The following is a 23,798-nucleotide window of genomic DNA, read 5'->3' on the forward strand; positions in this document are numbered from 1 at the left end:
TAATTCATATGGAAAGTGTCAATACATGTAAAATCACTTTCAATTCCTTTCCCAGAACGCCAAATTTTTCACGTCGCGCAACTTCAAGCGTTTAATCGAACGTGACGCGCAAATCGAACGTTCTAATTACATCGGAACGTTTATTCAATCGTTCAAACGAGATTCGATTTACATCGAATAAAATCGCAAGCGAGTTTAATAAGAGAATTCATCGGACGGGGAAGAAAAAAAAAGAACACGTATAGTCCCGAGAGTCAATGGAGACACTTTTAAAAATAGCGTCAATTAATGGTCGAACTGGGATACTCATCCAAGTGTGAAGTGCATCCCCTCCCGCCTCCCGCTTCTATTTCTCTGAATGACGTCGGCTTATTGTGCCGCGGCGAATTGCGATGCAATCTATCTTTCCTAATCGGAAGAACGAGACTGCATTTTTTTTCTTTTTTTTTCGAGAACAATATATTTTCGAGCGTCATCTCCGAATGAGGGAAGCGATGCGTTTTATCGGACGTGTCCCTAAATGTAGAAAACGCTCACGGATTCTCGGCGTTTAAATGGATATGTAAGTATTCAAAGAATGCGCATTCTTTACTTTATTTCATTCGTTCACCAAGTCGCTGCTGAGTCCGGGAATTTAGGAATGCGTTACTTTTACGGAAAGTAACGCATTCTTAAGGAAATCGACAATAAATTTTTAACAATAAATATGCACGAAAGCTATTCTAAAAGCGGCAATGTACATATCCATATAGGATTATAAAATAATTATAATATATATATATAACATAATTATGTATAACAAATATAAATAATACAAATAACAAATAAAAAAGTATATATCCATATAACATTATATCTATATATTGTTTTATTTGTTACGCGTATACCTATATAATTATTTTATAATCTCCAAGTCTCCATTTAAATATATTAAATAACTTTGCCGTTTATAAAATAATTCACGAAAGCTCGAACTCTCGTCCCCTGTAAACGTCGAAAGCTATAAAAGAGGTGGAAAAGTGTCTCCATTGGGTCGGTGGATCAACAGGTTGCGAGGTTGAGAGTTGAGAGAGACTCACTCTTATGCCGGCGCCACTGCCTGTAGAGAAGCGCGGCGACGGCGAGCAGAAGGATCGTCGTCAGAAAGGTCCCGATCACGGCTCCGGCCACGCTGCCCGCCCCGAAGCAGGTATCCTGCACTGCCGTTGCCGGTGCTGGTGCTGCTGCTGCTGATGCTGCGTCCTCCATGGCTCGCTCGCGCTCAGAGAGGCTCAGGTCCGTCTCTCGCGCATATTCTCGCGCGGCTTCAACCGGTCGCGGAGTTCTTACCGCGACTCGCTCTCCTTCCCTCTCTCTCTATATCTTTCCGTCTCGTTTTCTTTCTGCCTTTCCTCCTTCGTCGTATCGTCAATTTGGTCGCATAGTTTCGCGCGCGCGAACCGATCCACTCGGGCAAAACGCGAAATGCTCCGACGAAGGATTCACTACTCTACTTTTATATTTCTTTGTTTTGTTTTTTTTTTCGTATTCTACCGATCGGCCGTCGAACGCGAAAATTCGAAGGCGCCTCGCGGGCGGAGGGAAAGCGACCGATAGACAGTCCGTCGATTATCCGTGACTTTCTTATCCGCGAAAAGTCTCGCGTCAACTCGATGCGAAAACGAACGCGGCGTAAAATGCGTCGCGGCGCGGACGGTGGGTAATTGCAGCGTGGCGAATCGCGGCTTCTCGCCGTTAATAACCAGTTACCACGGCGACGACGGGAAAGATCGATACGCGAATTCGATCGCCGATTCGCGAGCCGCTAATCCGCGGATCGTCGAACTCGGGATCTCGGCGACGCGCGCGAACGAAAAAGGAATCTTCCCTGCGGTCTCAGCCCCGGTCGGTCCCGGAAACGCCGGCGCGTCGAGGCATCTTTTTGCCCGTGGGCCTCCGCGGAATTCACGAAACCCGTCTATTTGCGCGCGCGGGCGCGCAAATCTCACACGTCGCGCGTAAAAAATCTCTGCTCACCGCACGTCCCTCTCGCTGTAGCGCCGCGCGACGTACTGACGAAGCGGTGGGAGCGGTGCCGCGGAGCGAGTAAAACAGGTAGGCGAGCAACAGGTGCTTCTGACTCCGTCGATGGGGGTTAGGGAGAGGAGGGAGATTGTTGACGCTTCTCGCCATCAGGGGCGGCCCTAACGCGGGCGTCCGAACAGGAGCTTTTGTCGGCAGGCCCCAAAACAAACGCTTCCCTATACTTACTTAAATCTGCAATCCAGCTTCTGCCTCGAATACACTTTTTCATAGTCACATTTCTTGGCAAAATTATCACGTTATTGTTTTTAAATTGCTGTAAAATTTTTTTAAATTAGTGAGTAAATATATGAAGTGTGATTGTATTTATTTAGAAATTTAAGTAGCCTTACGGCATTTATTACTAGCAGTTTTCGTGATTTTATTTGTATTCGTGAAATCTTATGAGTTGAAAATAAAGGAATGTTTGTGGATTTTTTAATGAGAGTTTTTTATGATCATTTTGTATTATTTTATTAAAACAGAAAGAAAAAAGAGCCAAGCAAATAAATATATTTAACTTACAACTATTATTATGTAATTAATAAGTTTTATATAATTTTTTAATTTAATTTAATAATAAAATGAAAATCGAGTGATATAATAAAGTGATATATATGATTTTTGTATGAAATCTTTACCTAATTATAAGATTTATCTTTCTACGTTAATCAATAAGAAATACTAATAGCTTTAATTAAATATACAATTTAAAGTAAATACAAAATTCAACGTTAATAAAATTCTTTCTATCTTTCTATCTCTCATAGAGAAGCTTTGATCTAGCATTGCATAATAATATACCACATGTTTTAAAATTCAGGAGATAACAATGAATTGTTTTAGAATCTTCCAGCTTGAATTTACTTCTCAAAAGTAATTTGTAATGTTTCGTAAGAACCATTCGAAACCGCAGCGTGAGTATCCTTCCGATAAATACTTTATTTCTTCTTCATTTTCAATCCAGTACTTAAGGCCTCCGCACAATAAATAATATAAGAAACAAGGAACAGATATTAGCGATTAAGATTAAAGCCTTGTACATACACGATACTAGAAATCGGTCCGAATTTCCGTTTAAGCCAATGAAACTGCTGCTTTTCTGTAAGAGCTGCAAGTTAATTGGCTTAAACCGAAACTCGGACCGATTTTTAGTATCGTGTATACAAGGCTTAAAAAATCATAAATAAAGTTGAATGCACGATGAAAAAAATACAAGAAACAGAAAATAACACGGGCAATAGATTTTTAACCTATCGGAAGCCGTGTATTCATGCTACACCATCTTTATTCTTGATTTCTTATTTCTAATCGCTAATATCTGTTTTTTGTTCCTTATATTTTTCATTGTGCGGGGGCCTTTACTGTCGTCGGTGTCCACAATCGCCTTACTTCCTGACAAATAGCTCATTCGTCGTTTCCTTTAGAGACGTCGCTAATAGTCAGTATACGACCAATCACTATCCAGGAAACGTTTAACTTCGATGTTTCACCAATAGGAAATAGCTCCCAATTTTTTAGTCGTTGCATCATAAGATCTATTTCTTTTATAGCTGAATTAGAATGTAAATTAGTTGCAGAAAAAGCAGCTTAATAGCTCTTAATGATTTTTTAACATAATTTTTTTATATACTTAAATCCAACGAGGAACTAAAGAATAATCATTGAACACTTTTCCGCAGTAAAGTAAATATATATTTGAAATGTAACGAAAGCAAGAAGGTATAAGATTCTAGTGTATTCCACTGCAGCAATAAAAAACAAACCTAGAGATTTGTTCTTTGAGGCTAAACTTCTTTTTGTTGAAAATTTTAAACTCTCGTTTTCGTTCTCTCCTTTTCTTCTATCCGACGTCTGATCGTTTGTCTGTTTCATTGGGCGCGTTCAGCAGGCACGACTGTTGAGTTTGTCTTGTCAACACTCTGCGTTGATTAGTTGGTTCTAAAAGTAAGAGCCAATCACGTTTGACTGACCATTAGTGTACAGTGTAATACGGTGCAACTACGAAGAACAGATCGAGGTGCCTGCGCACGCGCGAAGAAACCCGGCTCCTCGATCAACGCTGATGCGACGTGCGACGTACTCCGTTCTTCGTTCTTGATCGTTCTCGGCGAATATCACGCTTTTGTAAGTATCGACGTTTTGCCGTTGGGTTAGGTGTGAAATAATCGCGTATCGCGTTAAACGTCGCGTTAACCGACTTCTACGCTGTTCAGAAGAGGCACAGAAGCGTATCTTCTCTGTAACCTACTCGAGAATCCGACGACGAAACATGACGAAAAACATGTTCTCGATGAGGAAGCTGGGGATGGAGAATGGCGACAGCCGCGGGGCCCATGGCCAGGCGTATAAGGACAAGAGCAAGCCCGCGGACATTCGCAGCAGCAATATTAATGCTGCCAAAGGTAAAATTGTGATCGGCGGTCGTTTCGCGCCTCGGGATCGGGACGTGCCTCGCAGTTCGATGGGCGGTTATGGAGAACACGAGGTCGAAGAAAATATTACCTTATATAGCAATGGGCGCGTTTCAGCCGGCAAAACGACTGGCATGCTCGACGAGCAAAATACATTGAACGATAAAAATTGTTAGCTGCTTTGTCACGGCTGGCTGCTTAGCCTATTTTATCTTCGCTTTCTAGCCGATTTAGTTTGTTATATAAATTGTTTGTTTTTTTTTTTTAACAAACGTTCACTGATTAATGGTTAATCTATGCTGTACATTTTTGCTTATTGCATAAAAGTTCATATAGTCTTATGTTTTATTAGTCTTAGTTTACAGTTTATATGGTTGAAATATTTTAAAAATCCATATGTCGTTAATGGGAATATATTATTTTTCAGTAATGATGATGATTTCTAGTATTTTATTTATGTTGCAATCAGTGGACTGTATACTATGGAATATGAACTCTACTCTAGAAGAAACCTGGAAAAAACAAAAGAGATAGAGAACCATAACCAGCCCCTTCTTGTCTATTGTACTTTTTGAGAACAATAGAAAACCACTGATCAATCAAAATTCACTAAACGAAGACAGAAGTGATCTCTAATCAACCCATTTTTTTTTCTTGCCGTCTGGGCTGAGTTCATATTCCAATATAGTATGTAACTCACTGGTTGTAACAGTCTGTATTATTTTGAAAGAATGTGTTCAACAATGTACAAGCTGCTTTTAGCCACATAGCATTCGCTCAGCAAACTGCTCTGTCTGCTTAATAGTGCTTAGTGTCCACAGAGAGCTGATTATTCTTTGTATGATTGATGCATTGAATTGAGTCGAACTTAATCATAAAGACAGAAGCAACCGTCAATATATAATAAAAGATGTTTTTGTGTGAGATGACACACTTTGGCAAAAACAAGCTTTCCCAAAATATGCTATTTCCAAAATAAGCAGCCAGCCATGACAATCCTTTGTAGCTTCGTCTATTATTATTTGCGAGATAAACAAATTACAGCAATTACTTTTTTTCTACGATTTGATTACATATAAATTTATTATTTTTCTGTAGCTGTCAGCGATGCAATACGTACAAGTCTTGGACCTAGAGGCATGGACAAGATGGTAAATTTTATATTTATTACTTTCAGTTAAATTTATATATATATATATAACACTATCATATACATAATATTAATTTATTTTGCATATATACAAATATGACAGATTCAAGCTAGCAACGGAGAAGTTACTATCACTAATGATGGTGCCACTATCCTGAAAGAGATGAACGTGATCCATCCCGCTGCAAAAATGGTGAGAAATAAATTTCTCACTTTGAGTTTTATGAAATTTTATATTATTTCGTATTCGGCATATATATCCTATGTTTAGCTCGTCGAGTTGTCAAAGGCTCAGGACATAGAGGCTGGCGATGGTACCACGAGTGTTGTTGTGATAGCTGGATCACTGTTAGAGGCAGCGGAACGTTTGTTGCAGAAAGGCATTCATCCCACTTCGATCAGTGACGCTTTTCAGAAAGCGGCATCTAAAGCAGTATCGATTCTGGCACATATGTCCATACCTGTTGACCTTTCAGACAAAGAATCTCTTGTAAAGGTTGCAGCAACATCTCTTAATTCTAAGGTACGTCTAAAAATGCATTTGGTAATGTTAATAGTGTGTTCGCGTAAAGTCACGGTGCGGTCTCGCTTCGCGTGTACTTGGCGCGAGACACTACTGTGTCTCTTGATTATACTATGTCAGTTTTTATATGCAATTATAAATTGTTACATGTATAACGATTCAATACTTGGTATTAATATTAATAAATACTTTAGGTTGTACATCAACAATCCAGTCTTCTTGCACCACTTGCCGTAGACGCAGTATTAAAGGTTACAGAAGAAGGAAAGGAAGTGTCAGTTGACTTAAACGTGAGAACAAATTCTTTATAGTACTATTATTTAATAAATTAATGGAATGACATAGATTTGCTCATGTGTGAATTCTCTTTATAGGATATTAAAGTGATCAAGAAGTTGGGAGGCACCGTTGAAGACACTGAATTAATAGATGGATTAATATTTACCCAGAAATCTTGTAATGTAAATGGCCCGAAACGTATTGAGAAAGCTAAAATTGGATTAATTCAATTTTGCATTTCACCACCAAAAACTGATGTAACTATCGTGACGTAATGTGATACAAATGTATTTGTTTTCACGTCTGTGCATAGATGGATAATCAACTTGTAATTTCTAGATGGATCATAACGTTGTTGTATCTGACTATGCAGCGATGGATCGTGTTTTAAAGGAGGAACGTGCCTACATACTGAATATTGTAAAACAGATCAAGAAATCGGGTTGTAATGTGCTTCTCGTGCAAAAGTCGGTCTTGCGCGACGCTGTCAGTGATCTTGCGATACACTTCTTGGATAAAATTAAGGTCATGGTGGTAAAAGATGTGGAGCGCGAGGATATTCCTTTCGTGTGTAAAACACTGGGTTGCAGGCCAATCGCGTCGCTGGATCATTTTGTGCCTGAAAATCTTGTCAATGCGGAGCTCTGCGAAGAAGTTCAAACTGGAAATTCGAAATTTGTCAAGGTGTGTCTTTGCTTAGAAAAGCGAACATAATCACAATATACGATATTATTTTTCTTTCATCTATTGTAATTCAACACATTATATCTGAAATATAAATTATATAACAGATGTATTTTACACAGATCACCGGAATCCAAAATCACGGGAAAACAGTCACGGTTCTCGTACGTGGTAGTAACAAATTAGTATTAGAAGAAGCTGGGAGATCACTGCACGATGCCTTGTGCGTCATTCGATGTTTAGTAAAGCAACGAGCGCTGATTGCCGGTGGTGGAGCACCGGAGATTGAACTGGCAATAAAATTGGGAGAATACGCAGTGACCTTAGGCGGAATTGATGCATACTGCATTAAAGCCTTTGCAAATGCGCTTGAAGTTAGTATTAAATGCGTTCTATAGTTTTTTATTTTTTTTATTTTTTAGATTTTTAAGAATATCCTATTATCTGTATTACTTCAAATTCTTCGCTTTAAAAAAAGATTATTATTTATTTATGTAGTTTTTTTTTATCAGTGGAATATTTTTTTACTAAAAATTTTTTATATTATATGAAGGTAATGCCTAAAATGGCCCTAGATCTTTTGCTTGACAAATAGCTATTCTGTCATTAAGCTATTCAGCATTCTAAAAATATTCATTCTACTTGAAAAATCAAATTACATTGACGTACAACGCCTGGAATAATTACGATGCTTAATGATTTTTGTAATTTACAAATTACAGGTGATTCCGTCGACGTTAGCCGAAAACGCGGGTTTGAATCCGATAGCCACTGTAACCGATCTTCGCAATCGACACGCGAAGGGTGAGGTAACAGCGGGAATTAATGTTCGGAAAGGCGCCATCACTAACATATTGGAAGAGAACGTAATTCAACCACTACTAGTTTCTACCAGCTCGATAACTTTTGCTTCTGAAACTGTATGCAGTATACTGAAGATCGATGATATTGTTAACGCGATTCAATAAATCATGGAACATAATTTAAAATTAATTCCGTATTTTGCAGTAAGTATAATTAATAAATACATAATACTTATGTAATTTAATGTTTTTTGTTATCTTTATAATATGATTTTCGTTACAGACTTATATACACGTTCATCACATTCGTTCCACTGGTTATAAAAGTCTGTACATTAACAATTACAATCATGTGCTTTTTGCAAAAGTTTTGCATATTGTAATACTTTAATATTTTTTTAAACACGTTAACACTGAACAATAAAAAAGCTTTGAAACATTTTATTGTGAAACAATAATTCTAATGAGTATTGTCAATCTATTGACTTAGTATTAATAAGAAGCAGTACGTGATGCTTGTCTAAGTTTCAACATGCAATCACTTGTATACTTCCAGGTTTCTGCGGAATATTTCTATTTTCAAGATCAGGCAAATTTTTTGATTGTGCGTACCAAGTTCGGCATGTGTTGCTTAAATTTCGGGTGACTCATGCCAATGTCTTTGCTTTGCAGAGCATCGGCATGAGCCCGCAATCGCCTAAAGTAATTTCTTGAAATAACCGAGAAAATTATATATTGTCAAAGTATATAGTGTATTAAATAAATAGAAAACTCAGTAAAACAATCTTTTCATGACTATTTGCTTAGTTCATTTTTTTTTTCTTTTTTTCTTCAAAAGAATACTGCTCGACGAATGTCTATCCCATGGTAACTGGAGGTATAATTTTTTAAATGTGCGTGTAATAAAACGATAAATTTTACGCCCATTTTAATCGTGGCTCTTGCAATTCTCCCTCGCACTTCCTTTTTCTACTTTCTTGAAGGTGGAAAACTTTCATAATGATATATTCTTTGTTTAAACAACGAGAATAACAATTTTGATTTTTGGGAAAAAAATATATTTAACATATAATCGGTTGCAAAATATAATATTGAATTCAAGAAATTGTAACGTCTCATGACCCTGTCAAGATTAATAGAAAGATCTACTCCAAATTTTTTTATCTTGTTAAAGGAAGAGGTCGTCGTAAATTTGGATCTTGTAAATATTAATATTTGTATCTAAAAAAGATATATACATATGTATGATCCTCTTAACAATTTAATCGAAATATAATCTCATACAATAGAGTTCTGGCCAAGTATAACTAAACATTAAGTACATCTTGCACATAATAAAATATATATTATCTATATTGAAATATATTGCATTTTTATTTTGCGTTATAAATCAACTGCACAATCATATTCATTGCTTTTAAACCCTAAATTGGATCCTAATAATAGTCGTAAATGCGATTAAGTACATTTATATGGTAGCTGCATTAGAAATCTCAAAATTTTACACATCGAACTACATTAGAAATCTCTAAATTTTACGCGTCAAGATTTCAATACTCGAAGAAAGAACGTCTCATTCCGTATATTGCAGATAAATATACGCAATATCGTTGTGTTTTTTGTAGCAGCAATAGTTCCTTATTTATATATCAATAAAAATAAAAAGTATAAAATAAAACCAAGAAGATAAATTCTTTAAAATATGCAAAGTATAAATCTGAAACAAGCATTAACAACTATAAAATTCTATGTAAGACAGCAATTTTATGGAGTAACAAAGAATATACCTCTCTCGATTTTTATCAAAAAGCTTACATAAATAGGTAGTTAATTATACAAAATAAAAAATCATATTTTTTAATATTACTAATTCTTAATCGTTTCACTTCACATAATGTTTGTAAAATTATTAGTTTTATACACTAATTATTAAACGCCTAAATGTCTTACAATAGTGATGAAGAATTTGACCCACTGGTATAAAAATATGTCTTATGAATATGTAATAAGTATTTCAACTTTCTGGAATGTACACATCTTTTATGTATAAATTTCACACATTCTCGCATAGGACTCACGCAGATGTATATATAGCATCCATAGTATATATAAATTACAATCTTCATTTAGAAATGAGTATAAATCTCTATCATAGTATCAACCTTAATCTCTCGAACAATATATGAGAAGTAACATTATCAACTTTTCCTGAAAAGGAATATTTCAAGTGAAATTTTAATAAATCAATCCATCTTAGAAATATTATAGAAAAAAATCTCGGCAGTATGTACATATATAGCAACAGGACGATCATGTATCAAAATATTTCTCATACATACGTATGCTTTCACATATATATAAATAAATGCTATTCAACATTAATTTTTCGTTACAGTTTATCAGTCTGCGTAAAGAAGAAGCAATATGCATTAACGGAATAGTTTTGCTCTATAATTTTTTAAAAAATTACATATCCAAATATCGCTTTAATTAATATCTAAATATAGACACTTCAAAAAGCTCGTAAATTTAAATTTGAAATTTTACCTTTTGCTCTTCCTAAAATGAATGCTTACTTCCTAACTTTCACAGATATAAAATCCGAGATTGCTTTTGTATATATGTTCGATGTCAATAATCAACTTCGTAGTCATTATTTATTTATATCACTCACTAATGTATAATGAGTCGGTCACAAATAAATGTTAAACTGTCCTGCATTACATGTTACTAAATAAATTTTGCGTTTTTTCTGCGAGAATTTGCGCACAAACTCGAATAATTTACAAATTTTGTTAAACAAAGTTTTAGCTCTTTTTTTCTATATTACCACCGTGGATGGACTTGGTGAAAGCTCCATTGTTGATAAGTATTGTTTATGTCACACGGCATCAGAGATAATTGCTGAGTTTGAGGATGAAGTGCCACACACTTCTTATGTACTCTATGTAACAGAGTCTTTGTTTTCTGCAAATACAAATTAACATATACTGATGACGTTTGCGTAAGATTTTTGTTTCAAATTTTTATCATCAAAGAGTAATAAACTCACTTCGTCATACTGCCACGGACCATCTGCAGTTCCTAGACGACAAAACGCATATTTTACACCTTGGCCGTCTGCTTCAATGCATCTCTCACCGACACCTAATTGACCCTTCGCATTCAGCCTAATAAGCTAATTAGAAATATACAGGATTAGAGGTAATAAAGCATAGAATAAAGAAACCGAGTTAAAATAGAATAAAAAATAAGGTTTCAAATTACTTGATTGTTTCCAAATCCATGGCAATGGGAAGTAGCCATGAGACTTGGTGGTGCATGACCCATAGTGTCCAAACATGAACCGGTTGCCACATTTCGCAGCTAAAAGGAGAATTATTGTTTAATACAAAAATTATATATAAAATTTGTTGAGAAAACTTAAACGTACGCATTTATTTTACGCTTTTGATCAAACGTACCTCTCCCCAGTGAATATTCGGTGGCAATTCTGGAAATTTATCTAGCACGTCATATGCCACGTTATCCATATACCACTGGAAGCTCTTGCATTTCTTGCGTTCCTTGAAGGCCAACTGCTCAGATATATCACCGTGATCGAGCAGTTGAGCCAGAGGTTCTCTGGTATAAAAGAATTTCTTGTGTTTCTCGTCAAACCACGTTTCTATAACTCGTTTATAATTCTGTAAAAACAATTCACTTCATGATTATTTCTATGTCTCGATAAGGATATAGATATACATGTGCATTTACAGACGACTGATTACTCACAATAGTTATCAACGGTCCTTTCTTCTTTTGAGCAAGTTTACCGAACGTGTAAGGCATAAATCCTCGGTAAACGTGCCCGACATGTGAGCACGGTACCCAAAAGATACTTCCACCGCATTGCCATATCTTAAAGGATAATTCGAAATTTTCTCCTCCCCAAACGAGTAATCCCTCGTCATATCCACCCAATGATAAAAAGTATTGTCGATTTATCGCGAATAAACCACCAGCGTGCGTAGGTGATCTGTAAGTCAAATAAATAAGTCATATAAATAAGATAATATTGGGCAGAAAAAATGAGATAAGCTAGATAACAAAACCACGCAGAAATAGGAACTGCACCTGTATGGCATACTGTCATGTGCACGCGTCTTGGCTTCCCGCCTGGGCAATTCGTTCTCTTTATACAACATGCCCCACTCGAAAATTCCTCTGTACAAATGTCCTTCTTGATACACAGGACGATATTCAAAAGTTTTATGATCAATGCCGTCTATCACAGGAACAGTCATTACGTTTCTAAAAGAAAAGAAATGTATTCAAAGAAATTGTAAAGTTATATAACTTGTAGAATAGAAGAGTTAAGGATTTATTATTGTACTTTCTATTTGATAGCACATTTCAATTTTCTCAAGTTACAAAACACGATAATATCGATATTTCTCCATTTTCCAATGTAAATTGAATGATTTATTGATTTTTACCTATTTTCAGCAATTGGCGCTAAAAGCGGAGGCAGCCAATTCACATTGACTTCGCAATGAGCGTCTAAAAATACTATCACTTCACCCTTGGCTTCACGCGCTCCTCGGGACCGCGTTCGTATTAAGCCTTGTCTTTCGTAGTTTCTAAGTAATCTAACTTTCCCTCCCGATTGTTCGACATAGGAGTCTAAATCGCCTTTTAGATTCTCTGGAAAGAATTCCATTAATTTATCACATATGTTAATTATCAAGCGCTACCGACATTGTCAATTATCACGCTTCACGCAGGTATATACCTTTATCGGAAAAATCATCGACAAGAAGAACCTCTTCAAGTATCTTCGACGGGGTGCGATCTATGACGCTTTGGATGGTTCGCAGTAAAACTGACCAACCTTCGTTGTGGAAAACTATAATGACACTGGTACGTGGTAATTCCTCTGGATAGTTCCAATGCTTACATCTATGTTATGAAAAAAAAAAAAAAGAAAGAAACGCCGAAATTAAAAGATCAATCAGAAACTAAATATTATTAGCTGTAGTACGAGACGAGACTCACTCTGCGGGTCTGGTATCCGGTATCGCTCTCGACAATGAGATCTCATCAGAACATACCATATTCATACCGTAATCGGATTCCGATTGCTGGACATCGTTTAATTGATCGTCTCTCAAAATATGCGGTTTACCACCTTCTCCAGGGCCAGATCTAACCGGTACATCTCGCGGCTCGTAATTTCCCAGGCCTTCCACAAGCACCGGTACCTGCGCAACATTGAAACAAGACATGTTTAACGTAAAGACAGAAGTGTCAGAAAGTCAACGACAAATTTTGTGATACATAAATATACAAGATAATCTGTATTAATTAAAAACCAGTACTTTACCTGTTTCTTACCGAGACCCTGTGCCCAGTATTCCTTTATATTGTTCATGTGGTTGTCCGAGGAGAAATTAAGGAGAATGTACAAAACCAGCAGCAGCAGGCTGATGCCAATCAATATGTGGGACAGGCGATTTCTTCTAAGCTGTACAATCCTCATCTTCCTCAAATTATTTATCTGAAAACTTAAGCGAGTTTAATAGTGTTTATTGATTTTCGAAGCTGTAGCGCGAGATCTCCCGAAAATCTTCGCCGACGATGCATATCACTTCGAGAGTAAATTACAAATCGGGTAATTTAGCCGCCGCACCAACTCGCGGAACTAACTTGTCCTATTTTCACCCGACGATTCCGACAAATAAATAAATGAAATGTGCGATACCTCTCGTCGGAAGGAAGGAACCGGGATAGCCCAAAGCTGGCTCAATGGCATGCATCCGTCAACGTGTCGAACGTCAATAATTATCGCACGTTCGCAGCCCACCTACATGTTCATTGTATCAAAACCGTGATGTCTATTAATAACATTTGCATAAAAGCAGCCAACGTGTCGCCAGCTGTCCGCGTACTAAAAATATGGGAATGGAGACACGCTGCATTCGCAGAGTACGGAATGCCGCATGCTCGTCGCCATGCATATGCTAACTAGACTGCTCACTGCTCACTTCACCGCCATTTTTGATGTCGAGGATGGGAAATGTCTCTACAGATCTCAAAGAGCGATCTACTAACAACATGTTTAAACATTGCAGGTGATATCATTTAAACCGCGCTTCAAAAATAATACGATTTTGAAAAGCCACATCTTTAATTCTTTTCCGGCATACTTTAGACTTAAATAAATAAATGAATAAATAAATAAATGAATAAATAAATAAATAAATAATTAAATACAAACAAATAAAAAAAATAAAAAAAGCTTTTAGATGCGTATATCCTCGCGGCAGAAAGTTATGGCGCTTCTTTCGAATGAGTTTCGAAGCGCAACGATATAAAAATATTGTAAAAGTGTGAACAATCACGTTTGCATAAGTATTCCAACTTGTTTTCTGCAATTTGAAAAAGAAGAATAGTTTATTTTGGTGCGCTTTAATCAAGCTAATAAGATATATACAGATTTCAAAAGTCCAGGAATTGCAGGAAATAATTATTTAAAAAATCACAATTTTATTCAAATTATCGAAAATAAAATATTCGATCGAAAATAAAAATAATAACAGTTTTCGATCCTAAAACACAATAACTTTAATGATTTCTCGTGAATGCATAATTTTGACGACTGTTAAATTAAAATTACATTCTCGAGCATCTTTTTGATTAATCAGATTTGTCTTAATTAGTTTGACACTTTCGTGTATGTATATATTCCTTTTCCTTTTCACGACGCTCGGAAAATATATACTCGTCCTCGTTTCGAGTGCAGACGGTGTAACGTAAGCAGCTGGAAAGAACAGACCGATCATTTTGCTTATGATACGTATTTGTGACGATTTTTCTCTTATTCGTTTTCGTTATTAAAATGCCGTTGCAATATAAATACGAATATACATTAGGTTGCGTAAAACACTGTGAAAAACGTCACGATCGATTAATGGGATTTACAATCTCGATACGTCAAGGGCCAATTGCCGGTGTACTTTGACCCCTGGCTTGCCACCGAGTTTTAGAGCTGTTATTTCTACGCTATTTTCCTGTTGAGAGACCTCCAGTCATATAATCACCATGTCGGACAGCGTTAGCCCCATAAAATATTTCCTAAGCGGTGGATTCGGCGGGGTGTGCACCGTGGTAGCTGGCCACCCTCTGGACACCATAAAGGTGAGGTTACACCTTAATTAATCAGCTTGTTAAATTCAATTGACTGTAGAGTTTGCATATTTCTCTGTCCTCTCCTTTTCTCACCAACAGTCTGCCTAGATATTGCAATCAACCTTCCGCACGAATCCATGTGGGTTTTATGTGAAAAGAGATGTTGCTCTGTCTACAGGTACGGCTCCAGACGATGCCAGTACCAGGACCCAATGAATTGCCTCTATACTCTGGTACATGGGACTGCGCTAAGAAAACAATTACCAAAGAGGGAATACGTGGCTTATATAAGGGTATTGATGTTATGCTGAATACCTTACGAATATCGTCGCATCAGGGTTTTCAAATTTCAATGCCGAGATTAGGATATACAGATCTGTTTTCTATTACTGAACTGGCTGCACTAGTTTAGAGTTTATCTTTTTTACTCCACATTGGAAAGAAAAAGATAAACTCTGAAGTGCAGCCGGTTTAGCAATAGAAAATAGACCCATATATTCTTAAACTATTGCTATAGACGTATTAATTGCACTTTGATCAACTGCATCAAGGTGATGCAGACAATTTAATATTTTAGAATTTGCAAAGCTTTATATAACATTATGTATAAGTATTCTAGTAGCTCAACCGGGTCTTTAATGATCATAAGTAAGAATAGTTTATGTTTTCATAGATTATTTGTATTTTCACGAGTTATATGTTTTTGAATGGCAAAATTATTAATTGTTTTTATAAATTTGTTTTTATTATTTGTTCAGGCATGGGCGCACCGTTGTCCGGCGTTGCTCCGATATTTGCTATAAGTTTCTTTGGATACAGCGTCGGGAAAAAGCTGCAGCAGAGCGTTCCGAACGAGAAACTCTCGACGTCGCAGCTGTTTTACGCCGGCGCGTTTAGCGGCATATTCACGACTGTTATAATGGCGCCTGGTGAACGTATCAAATGTCTGTTGCAAATACAGCATGCGGACGCGAAGCCAAAGTACAGCGGACCATTGGATTGCGCGAAGCAACTGTACCGAGAAGGCGGCATTAGAAGTATTTACAAGGGCACCTGTGCTACGTTGTTAAGAGGTAGAGATTCGTATTTTGCAATGTTACACACAATTTCCAAATCGTGTATATTATTTTTAAACTTACATTTGAAAATGTTACATTTGTATATGCCAAGCAGAAGTTCGTTAACAGAAATGAAATAGCAACTTTTACACAGGCTTACGTATGCACACCAATACTTACCCTAGAGTGAAGGATCAGATATTATTTTTAGAAAAGGAGACAGGTTATAAAAATTTTTAATGTATTTCTTTTATAATCCTCCGTGTATATCAATATATACATACAATTCGAGAAGGGAGATTGGCTAACTGATATCGTTGTCTTCCTCGAAGCTTCTCGTCTTTAGAGACTTCCGAAGGTACCTTTTCTTCGGGCTTCTGCATTGTAAGCCACCTTTGCGTAATGCATAGAAGATCCCCCAATTCTGTAATCGTTTTGGCGTCGAACATCGTGGAGCCGTTTCCTTGTTTCTGTTTACCTGCGTTGCACAAAGTCATTAACGGATTGTTGATATATTATCAGATATATTAATTCAGTATTTGTCTCTGTTTGTAATTAAGTCATTACAGCTTAAACAGAGATCAAAGATAATATTACTGATATTAGTTACCAGATTAGGATTCCAGCTGACCATGACGCAAGTACAATCCCAAGGATTGCCATCCAATCTTATATTTTGTACGTGCGTTTGTTTATTTGGCAACCTCAAATTTCTAAAAAACTCTAAAGGTAGCGAAGTTAATTTGTTGCTTGTAAGTATGATTTCTCTCAATTCCTTCTGCTGTTGAGCAGTGAATAAACCAGGCGGTATGAATTCAAGATCATTATTCGATAAGTCAATCCTCTTAACTTGCTCCAAACCGTAGAAGGCATCCATAGAAATTCGCTGAATATGACAGTGACTTAGATCGAGATCCAGCAAGTTAGCAAGATCGACAAACGCATCGAAATCGATGCTCGAGATGTTTCCTCGCATCTTGAGATGTGTCAACGATGGCAGTCCTTGCAAGATAAAGCGTTCTAATATTGGTATCTCTAGATTGTACAAGTGTAATATCTCAGCTTGACGTAGGCCCAGTAACGAGTTCTTCTGCAGTTTCAGTTTCGATGCCATACCACCGAGATACAACTTTATTGTTGTATTCATGATCTCGAAGGTACTGAAATAAATATACGACAGTCTTCAGATTTAATCGCGGAAACACATCGCGTATAAGTATTATCTCATTACCTTGGAAAAATAGAATCCAGAGGATTGTCCGTGAAATCGGCGCTCACGAGCGCTGGAAAAGGCGGAAACGATAACTCCGACAGGAACGTTAAATTATTTTGTCTTAAATCCAAATGTTCCAGCATGAGCAATCCTGCCAGGTCTACGCTCTTCAGCGTCAATAATTCGTTGCTTGCCAGCGAGAGTAGTCTTAAGTTCGGTGTGCCGTAAAAGCAAAATTCGGGAATGAATTTCAAACTGTTCCTTTCCAGCGAGAGATAAAGAAGGCTATTGAGGCCGTCGAACATATGCCAGGATATATCTTTCAGGGCGCAATCGTTTACCCTTAAATGCGTCAGCACACCGAGCGCGGCAAACAGCTCAACGTTTTCTCTATAGCCCTCCAATTCTTGCTTATAGAGATCATACGGCAGGATCTCTTTATCTTCTTTGTTCTGTTGACTTAGGAAAATAAGCCGGTGACCTTTGTGCTGGCTGGTATTGCTTACAGGCACCTGATTTTCGTCGGCTGTTTCCGTTTCCTGCGAGTTCACCGGCTTGATCACTAGATTCGCCTTGTCCTTGTTTGGCAGATTCAAGTTCGACAGTTTAACTCGTTCCAGATTTAGATACAGTAAAGTAGATCCCAGAGGATACATCGCATCAGATGCGAGAATAATGCCGCCTTTATCTGTACGATTATTCGTCTCTTTCGTGGACAGATCACTGTAATCTATTCCTTGAATATCTAGCGATATCAGTTCGGTGAATCGTTGGAATGTAGTAGCTTGCAGAAGAATATCAACGTCCCCGCTGCCCGATTCGAGTAACGTCAGAACCTGATGAAACGCCAGGATAAGTTAATATGAGTTACATATAAATGTATGAAATTACATGTGCTTTTCATACGACCTGTATATCTGAAGGAAGTTTAGCCAAAAGCTCTTCAGGGTTGTCGACAATCACGCATGTTGCGATCTTCAACAATTCATGAGCCATTGGATTGTCGTTCATATTGAAATCAACATCGTCGGAGGGTACGTCCTATTGATGACGAAGACGTTAAATTACGGAAGCGAATACCGTTGATTGTCCGTGCTCATTTGCTCATACCTGATTATTATCCCTGTTCGTGCTAGCCCATTGATGCAAGGATAGATCGGAGTACTTTTGGATCTCACAGGTACATCCTTGCGGGCATCTGATCTCCCACACATCACCGATATCGACAATTTGTCCCATATACTGATCCTGAATATAACACGATTTGAATCAATGATTCTATATTGCGACAGAATATGTTTCAAACTTATATAGAATACTTCGTGATTTTTTTTATCTATTTCGTAACGCGTTCGACCTAGTTTGATAGAGCAATCATTTTACGTACATATATTAGTATTATATATCCGTGTAAAATAATTGCACGGAAAGCAAAGATTTTATTAACGAAGCGACAGTGTTAAAATTTGTATATATACCAAAAACAAGGCGACGAAAAACAAGAGAGCAAATGTCATGTTGTTTCACTATGTGACGATTTTGAAACGTAGCACGATACTTAGGACCAGCAGCAGCACACTGGCCCGAAGGAAACTGTATTTTGTTAACTGTTATCTATATGCTTTGATGTGCTTCCTATCAAACAGGATGCCTTCTATCTACCAGCCCACACGCTCTACTCGCTATTATTAATTCTACATAATGTTTATATGCCATCTTCGGTTCGCGCAAGGATACACGAGCGATTCCCGAATTTACTATGCCTCTATACGCTTTTTTTTTTCAGATATTCCAGCCAGCGGAATGTACTTCCTGACGTACGAATATCTAAAGGAACGATTTACTCCAGAGGGAGGGAAACTTAGTTTACTGGCTACCATAACGGCTGGCGGTTTTGCGGGTATTGCAAACTGGCTGGTGGGAATGCCACCTGATATCCTAAAAAGCCGCCTACAGACTGGTAAGTATATACTTCTACTCTTCTCTTTTTTTTTCCTTTCAAGATTTTAATTAAGCTATTAGAATTATATTCATTTACGGATATAAATATAATATTTATATTACCTTATATTATTGTACAGCACCAGAAGGCACGTACAAAAACGGAATACGCGAGGTATTCGTTAAATTAATGAAAAACGAGGGACCAATGGCTCTCTACAAAGGTGTTGTACCCGTTATGCTACGAGCTTTCCCTGCAAATGCAGCCTGTTTTATGGGCTTCGAGATTTGCATGAAATTCTTGAACTGGGCCGCACCAGATTTATAACTTTAGCCGCGCGATGTAATTATAGAATTTTTGGAAAATGTTTTGCCTCTCGATACCCGTCGCTCGCCTTACACTCTCTATGATTTATACTCGATAGATGGCAAAGCCATTAATTTTACCGTGACAGAAATAGATTTGTGTAAATTTATTTTTGCCTCGCAGCTATTTCGAGTATGAATTTCAAACTGATGATATACACCAAATGTTAGAACTATTTAAAATACGGCGGAAATACGAAGTGAGATATTCATTTTATACAAAAAGAGTACTACATTCAAAAGTCAGATTTTTTCTTAATTTTGTCATGTATGTACATAAGAAGCAAACGAATGAAAGTATGATACCAGGGTATAATATATACTTGCGCAGGACTCGTTGTTTTGTAAAGAGTTTCAAATATATATGTCCAATGTTGTAAACAATGTAAACATATCATGTATCGCGAATCGTGATATTAATAATTCTTAAGATACGTATTGAAAGACTGCTCAGTAACCGTGGTACATGTGCAAATTTTAATATCCTAAATATATTGTGTATTATACAGTTTGAATATAAAACTTTATTAACGTAACAGTATATGTACATTAGTTACATTCGTATATTGTACACTATATTATATATTAGGAAATGTACAATCTTTTTTTATTGGATTGATTAGCTTTGTAATATACTTTATGTACAAGACTTTTTTGAGGAAGATCGTAAACAATATACATATATAACGGACAAAACGAATATATATATATATATATAAATATGTGAGTAAATAACTAAATAATTTTTTGGAAAAAATGTATTGACGGATAAAATAAAATTTTCTATTCTATTACTTATTCTTTTATTCTTTTGTAACGATTCTTCTATCATCCCTAAGAAAACTTTGTAATTTATTCGCCTGTAAATATAGTCACGTAATATTATTTTGCTCAAACTATTGTAATATTAGCAAAATTATATATTCAACATAGATTTTTGTACAAATTATTCTCTAAAGAAAAAAAAAGATATGATTAGTAACCACAGGATGCAAGTGAAATTTATAATTCAAACAGTATTTTCAGATCTGTTGAATAAAAAAATAATGTAACTCTAGATCTGCGTATTATGATTCTATCTATCCTTCTACTTCATTGGATTTATCCAATAAAAAATTCCCCTGAGTCTTCACATGCGAATGCTGATTAATTTAAGCCATTTGTTATCGATTCCTCGTTCGTTACAATATAATTGTTCGATGGCACACTGTTCTGCCAATTATCGCAACAGCAGCAATCACTCTTCCCAATCGTCCGTATCGGGTTGAGAGTCGTATTCGCTGGTGGCGGAATTTCTGTCCGACGCGGACGCTTCGTTCGGTTTCGGGGGTGGCGGTATCAAGCTTGACATTCTCTCTAGCGCGCCTACCGTAGAGCCGGCGATGCCTTTACGTCTCAGTGCCAGTTTCGCATGCAGATCCGCCATCAGATCTCCCCCGACCGAAGCCGAGGACCATCGATCATCCTTCTTCTCGTCCGATACGGTAGGCCTCAATTTCGCTCTGCCTATTCCGCCAGCGTCTCGAATCGCCGCCATCAAATTGGAACGATCGTCCGTTCCGGTTGTCGCAGGCGGACGTTTCGCTGTCCTGTCCTTCTTCTCGTCACTTGACGCAGGCACAGACGGTTCTGCAATTGGTGGTGGCGGTGGCGGCGGCGGTGGCGGCGGTGGTGGTGGCGGAGGAGGTGCCATAACTTGTTGAAAATTAATTTTTTCATTGCTCGCGACACTATCTGCGTTTACGGTAACCGTAGGAGGCGGTGGAGGTGGTGGCGCAGGTGCCGATGCAGTTGTAGCAGATGTGGTTCCAGTTAAAACAGGCAAGTGTGGAGCACTATCTTCAGTCTTCGACTGAGAATCTCTCTCGTCACTGATCGGCGTCGGTAGATCTAAACGAACGGTGGGCGTCGTGACCGCGGATGACGGCGCGATAGGACTTTGGGAGTTGAGATCGAGCACAAATTTCTCGTCATCCACAATGCCTGGTAGATCTGGGAGCGTCAGCGGCACATTTATTTGAGGAACCTGAAATACGCAAAGACCTTTTGTAAGAATAAATAGAAGTTTAAGTATAAGAATAAGTTTAAGATCAAAAACACAAATACAAATGTTTTCAATTAATATATAAATTGTTGATAAATTAATGCATTATAAGAATCTGACCTCTCCAAGGGTTGGGGTATACAAATAGCTGGAAGACGCGTCCATTTCTGACGAGAGCCACGGTTGTACAATCGAATCTGGGGCGTCCTCAATTTGCTGCTTATCGGCTGATTGACGCGACGATCGCATGGACGTTTTTTCGTATGGGCTATCCATGCTGTCGAACAGTAGGAGGGCACTAACTGAGGATAATTGCGGCGGGAATGGTTCCACATCATCCTCAAGGTTATCTTTTTTGCCGGCCTTCGATCGCACGTGATAAAACTGGAGTTTTTCTTGGAGGCTGACATTCGCGGCGTACTGGCCGTCCTCCGTCTTGCAATTAGAGGATAAATATGCTTCGGGGATATCCTTTATAGGCACGGAACATTTGTAAATGCTTGGTATAGCAGCGGCATGCTCGCGCTGTGGCGGTATGGTCATCTGATACTCCTTGTAAGTGTGATTAGCCGGATATTTAGCAGCGGAATACATTTTCACCGCTTTTAGATTTAAATTAGTCTGTAAATAGTGCAATCTGTCCTCCAGCTTCCTGGCCCTCTCTTTAACGTTGGTTAATCTACAAAAGGAAAATCTTTGTTAGATATTATCACTGAATATTTCAAGCAAACGTGCAATTAAACAAATGAACACGACGGTCGTATTGGTCATAATGAAAATTGAGAGATTGATAGATTCATTCTTTTTATTTTACCTCTGAGTATTCTGCGAGAGCCTCCTGTCGATGCAATCAAATATATATGTGACAGCATCGCCCAGATTGTCCAGAGCTTCCGCTATTTGAACTATAGTCTCCTCGTGCCTCAAATTATTTGGGATAACACCTGGAATTTGTGGAACTTAAGTAACCAAATGTATCAAATACAATATGTTGTACAATAAAACAAATATACATATGGATTAAATAATATTACAATATACAGAACATCTCAGAACTGATGGTACAAGTGGAAAGAGGATGATTCTACATGAAAAAAAGTTGAAAAGGTAGAATAAAGCTTTTTTATATGGTTAAAGGTGTTTTTCTGAAGAACAATTTTGAATGTTTATAAGAATATTTGTAGAATTCAATGATAATATATTTACTCGACAAATTATACACTTTTCTTACTGCAAGTGCCTTTGACTCAAGAAATGTCATTCAGCATGTTTATTTAGATACATTTAGTCCTTAATTATTTCAGATTATTCTCCCTTGTTTGCTATAAAGTTGTACATCATTCTGAGCGTTTTTATCCCCTCAGCCAGCTCCAGACACAATCTAGGCTGCTCGCTCGCATTCTTTTTTTTTAAGTTTGAAGATGCTTTTAATTCTAGAGGAAGTTATATGGCACATTTATATCTAGACTCAAACTTTCTCTTTTAATTATTATGTTACATTATCCTGCCCCTGTCTTCGCAATAAAGTTGCACATAAAATTTTATTTTTATTATTCCCTCCTTCCTCAACCAGCTCCGGTGCGTTTACGTTGCTCCGTTATTAGGTTATGTGTCACGTCGTGTAAATAATCGCAGATTCGCGTGTGCTGGCGTGAGAGCCGGGGGGTTCCACGTACCGATCTCGATTCGTTCCGGCATCCTGATCTCGGGCGCGGGAGAGTCGCGAGGCGTAGCCGTCCGCCGACGACGTGCCCTGAATCACGGACCGCGCGGACACGCGGGTATGCAGACGACCGCAGATCACGGATCACGCTAATCCCATCGGCTGTCCCGGCTGTACGCCGCATGACACCCGCGTCACCCGCCTCAAATCAGTCAAATCGTATTCCTGAGAATCCTGAGATACGAGGACGAGCCGCCGCGAGATGACATCGCCTGAGACATCCGAGAAGAAATTGTCAATTCCGCTCTTTGTAGTCTTAGTAATAACTGGTATATAGCTGTCACTATGTTGTACTTTTTACACTCAAAGCGATATAGATATATATAGATTAGACGTTGGAGAGAGAAAGAGAAAAGATAAAAAGTACAA

The 23,798-nt window shown here is 37.6% G+C and overlaps 6 protein-coding genes across 8 annotated transcripts in view; 2 read left to right on the forward strand and 4 right to left on the reverse strand.

The window, feature by feature from the left end:
• The window catches only part of LOC112457474, a 29,809-nt gene extending 27,741 nt beyond the window's left edge, over positions 1-2,068 (reverse strand). Inside the window, exon 1 of the mRNA XM_025020571.1 lies at positions 1,080-2,068. Coding sequence (XP_024876339.1) covers positions 1,080-1,248 — 169 coding nt within the window. The 5' untranslated portion in view covers positions 1,249-2,068. The remainder of the gene's footprint in view (positions 1-1,079) is intronic.
• Positions 2,069-4,087: 2,019 nt separating this feature from the next.
• Positions 4,088-9,394, forward strand: LOC112457478 (T-complex protein 1 subunit delta). 2 transcript variants are annotated; one of them, XM_025020577.1, is made up of 11 exons: positions 4,088-4,188; positions 4,278-4,466; positions 5,574-5,626; positions 5,729-5,818; positions 5,897-6,148; positions 6,343-6,438; positions 6,523-6,684; positions 6,767-7,111; positions 7,234-7,485; positions 7,834-8,118; positions 8,471-9,394. In XM_025020577.1, exons 2-10 carry the CDS (start codon positions 4,334-4,336, stop codon positions 8,077-8,079), a joined length of 1,629 nt encoding a protein of 542 aa, XP_024876345.1. In that variant the 5' UTR covers positions 4,088-4,188; positions 4,278-4,333; the 3' UTR covers positions 8,080-8,118; positions 8,471-9,394. The 2 variants fall into 2 exon arrangements, with proteins under 2 accessions (XP_024876345.1, XP_024876344.1); XM_025020576.1 differs by lacking the exon at positions 8,471-9,394 and adding an exon at positions 8,198-8,358.
• Positions 9,395-10,552: 1,158 nt separating this feature from the next.
• LOC112457479 (N-acetylgalactosaminyltransferase 7) lies at positions 10,553-13,918 on the reverse strand. Of its 2 annotated transcripts, none has more exons than XM_025020578.1 (11): positions 13,658-13,917; positions 13,280-13,453; positions 12,952-13,157; positions 12,689-12,855; positions 12,393-12,600; positions 12,031-12,207; positions 11,689-11,932; positions 11,379-11,600; positions 11,182-11,280; positions 10,967-11,092; positions 10,553-10,881 (listed from the first exon to the last, which is right to left on the reverse strand). In XM_025020578.1, the coding sequence occupies exons 1-11, from the start codon at positions 13,706-13,708 to the stop codon at positions 10,741-10,743; spliced, it is 1,815 nt and encodes a 604-aa protein (XP_024876346.1). In that variant the 5' UTR covers positions 13,709-13,917; the 3' UTR covers positions 10,553-10,740. The 2 variants fall into 2 exon arrangements, with proteins under 2 accessions (XP_024876346.1, XP_024876347.1); XM_025020579.1 differs by having other exon boundaries at positions 10,741-10,881; positions 13,280-13,460; positions 13,658-13,918.
• Positions 13,919-14,695: 777 nt separating this feature from the next.
• LOC112457477 (mitochondrial carnitine/acylcarnitine carrier protein) lies at positions 14,696-20,402 on the forward strand. The gene is made up of 5 exons (XM_025020575.1): positions 14,696-15,093; positions 15,263-15,377; positions 15,843-16,157; positions 19,142-19,315; positions 19,437-20,402. Exons 1-5 carry the CDS (start codon positions 14,998-15,000, stop codon positions 19,622-19,624), a joined length of 888 nt encoding a protein of 295 aa, XP_024876343.1. The 5' UTR covers positions 14,696-14,997; the 3' UTR covers positions 19,625-20,402.
• LOC112457475 (carboxypeptidase N subunit 2-like) lies at positions 16,367-19,114 on the reverse strand. The gene is made up of 6 exons (XM_025020572.1): positions 18,834-19,114; positions 18,466-18,603; positions 18,265-18,396; positions 17,374-18,191; positions 16,753-17,302; positions 16,367-16,620 (listed from the first exon to the last, which is right to left on the reverse strand). The coding sequence occupies exons 1-6, from the start codon at positions 18,870-18,872 to the stop codon at positions 16,447-16,449; spliced, it is 1,851 nt and encodes a 616-aa protein (XP_024876340.1). The 5' UTR covers positions 18,873-19,114; the 3' UTR covers positions 16,367-16,446.
• On the reverse strand, positions 20,400-23,715 carry LOC112457476 (WASH complex subunit 1). Its single transcript, XM_025020573.1, has 4 exons — positions 23,383-23,715; positions 22,521-22,650; positions 21,827-22,385; positions 20,400-21,688 (listed from the first exon to the last, which is right to left on the reverse strand). Exons 1-4 carry the CDS (start codon positions 23,402-23,404, stop codon positions 20,900-20,902), a joined length of 1,500 nt encoding a protein of 499 aa, XP_024876341.1. The 5' UTR covers positions 23,405-23,715; the 3' UTR covers positions 20,400-20,899.
• Positions 23,716-23,798: the final 83 nt, after the last annotated feature.

This window comes from Temnothorax curvispinosus, unplaced genomic scaffold (genome assembly GCF_003070985.1).
Source record: "Temnothorax curvispinosus isolate PA1 unplaced genomic scaffold, ASM307098v1 QBEX01007785.1, whole genome shotgun sequence".
NCBI classification, from domain to species: domain Eukaryota; kingdom Metazoa; phylum Arthropoda; class Insecta; order Hymenoptera; family Formicidae; genus Temnothorax; species Temnothorax curvispinosus.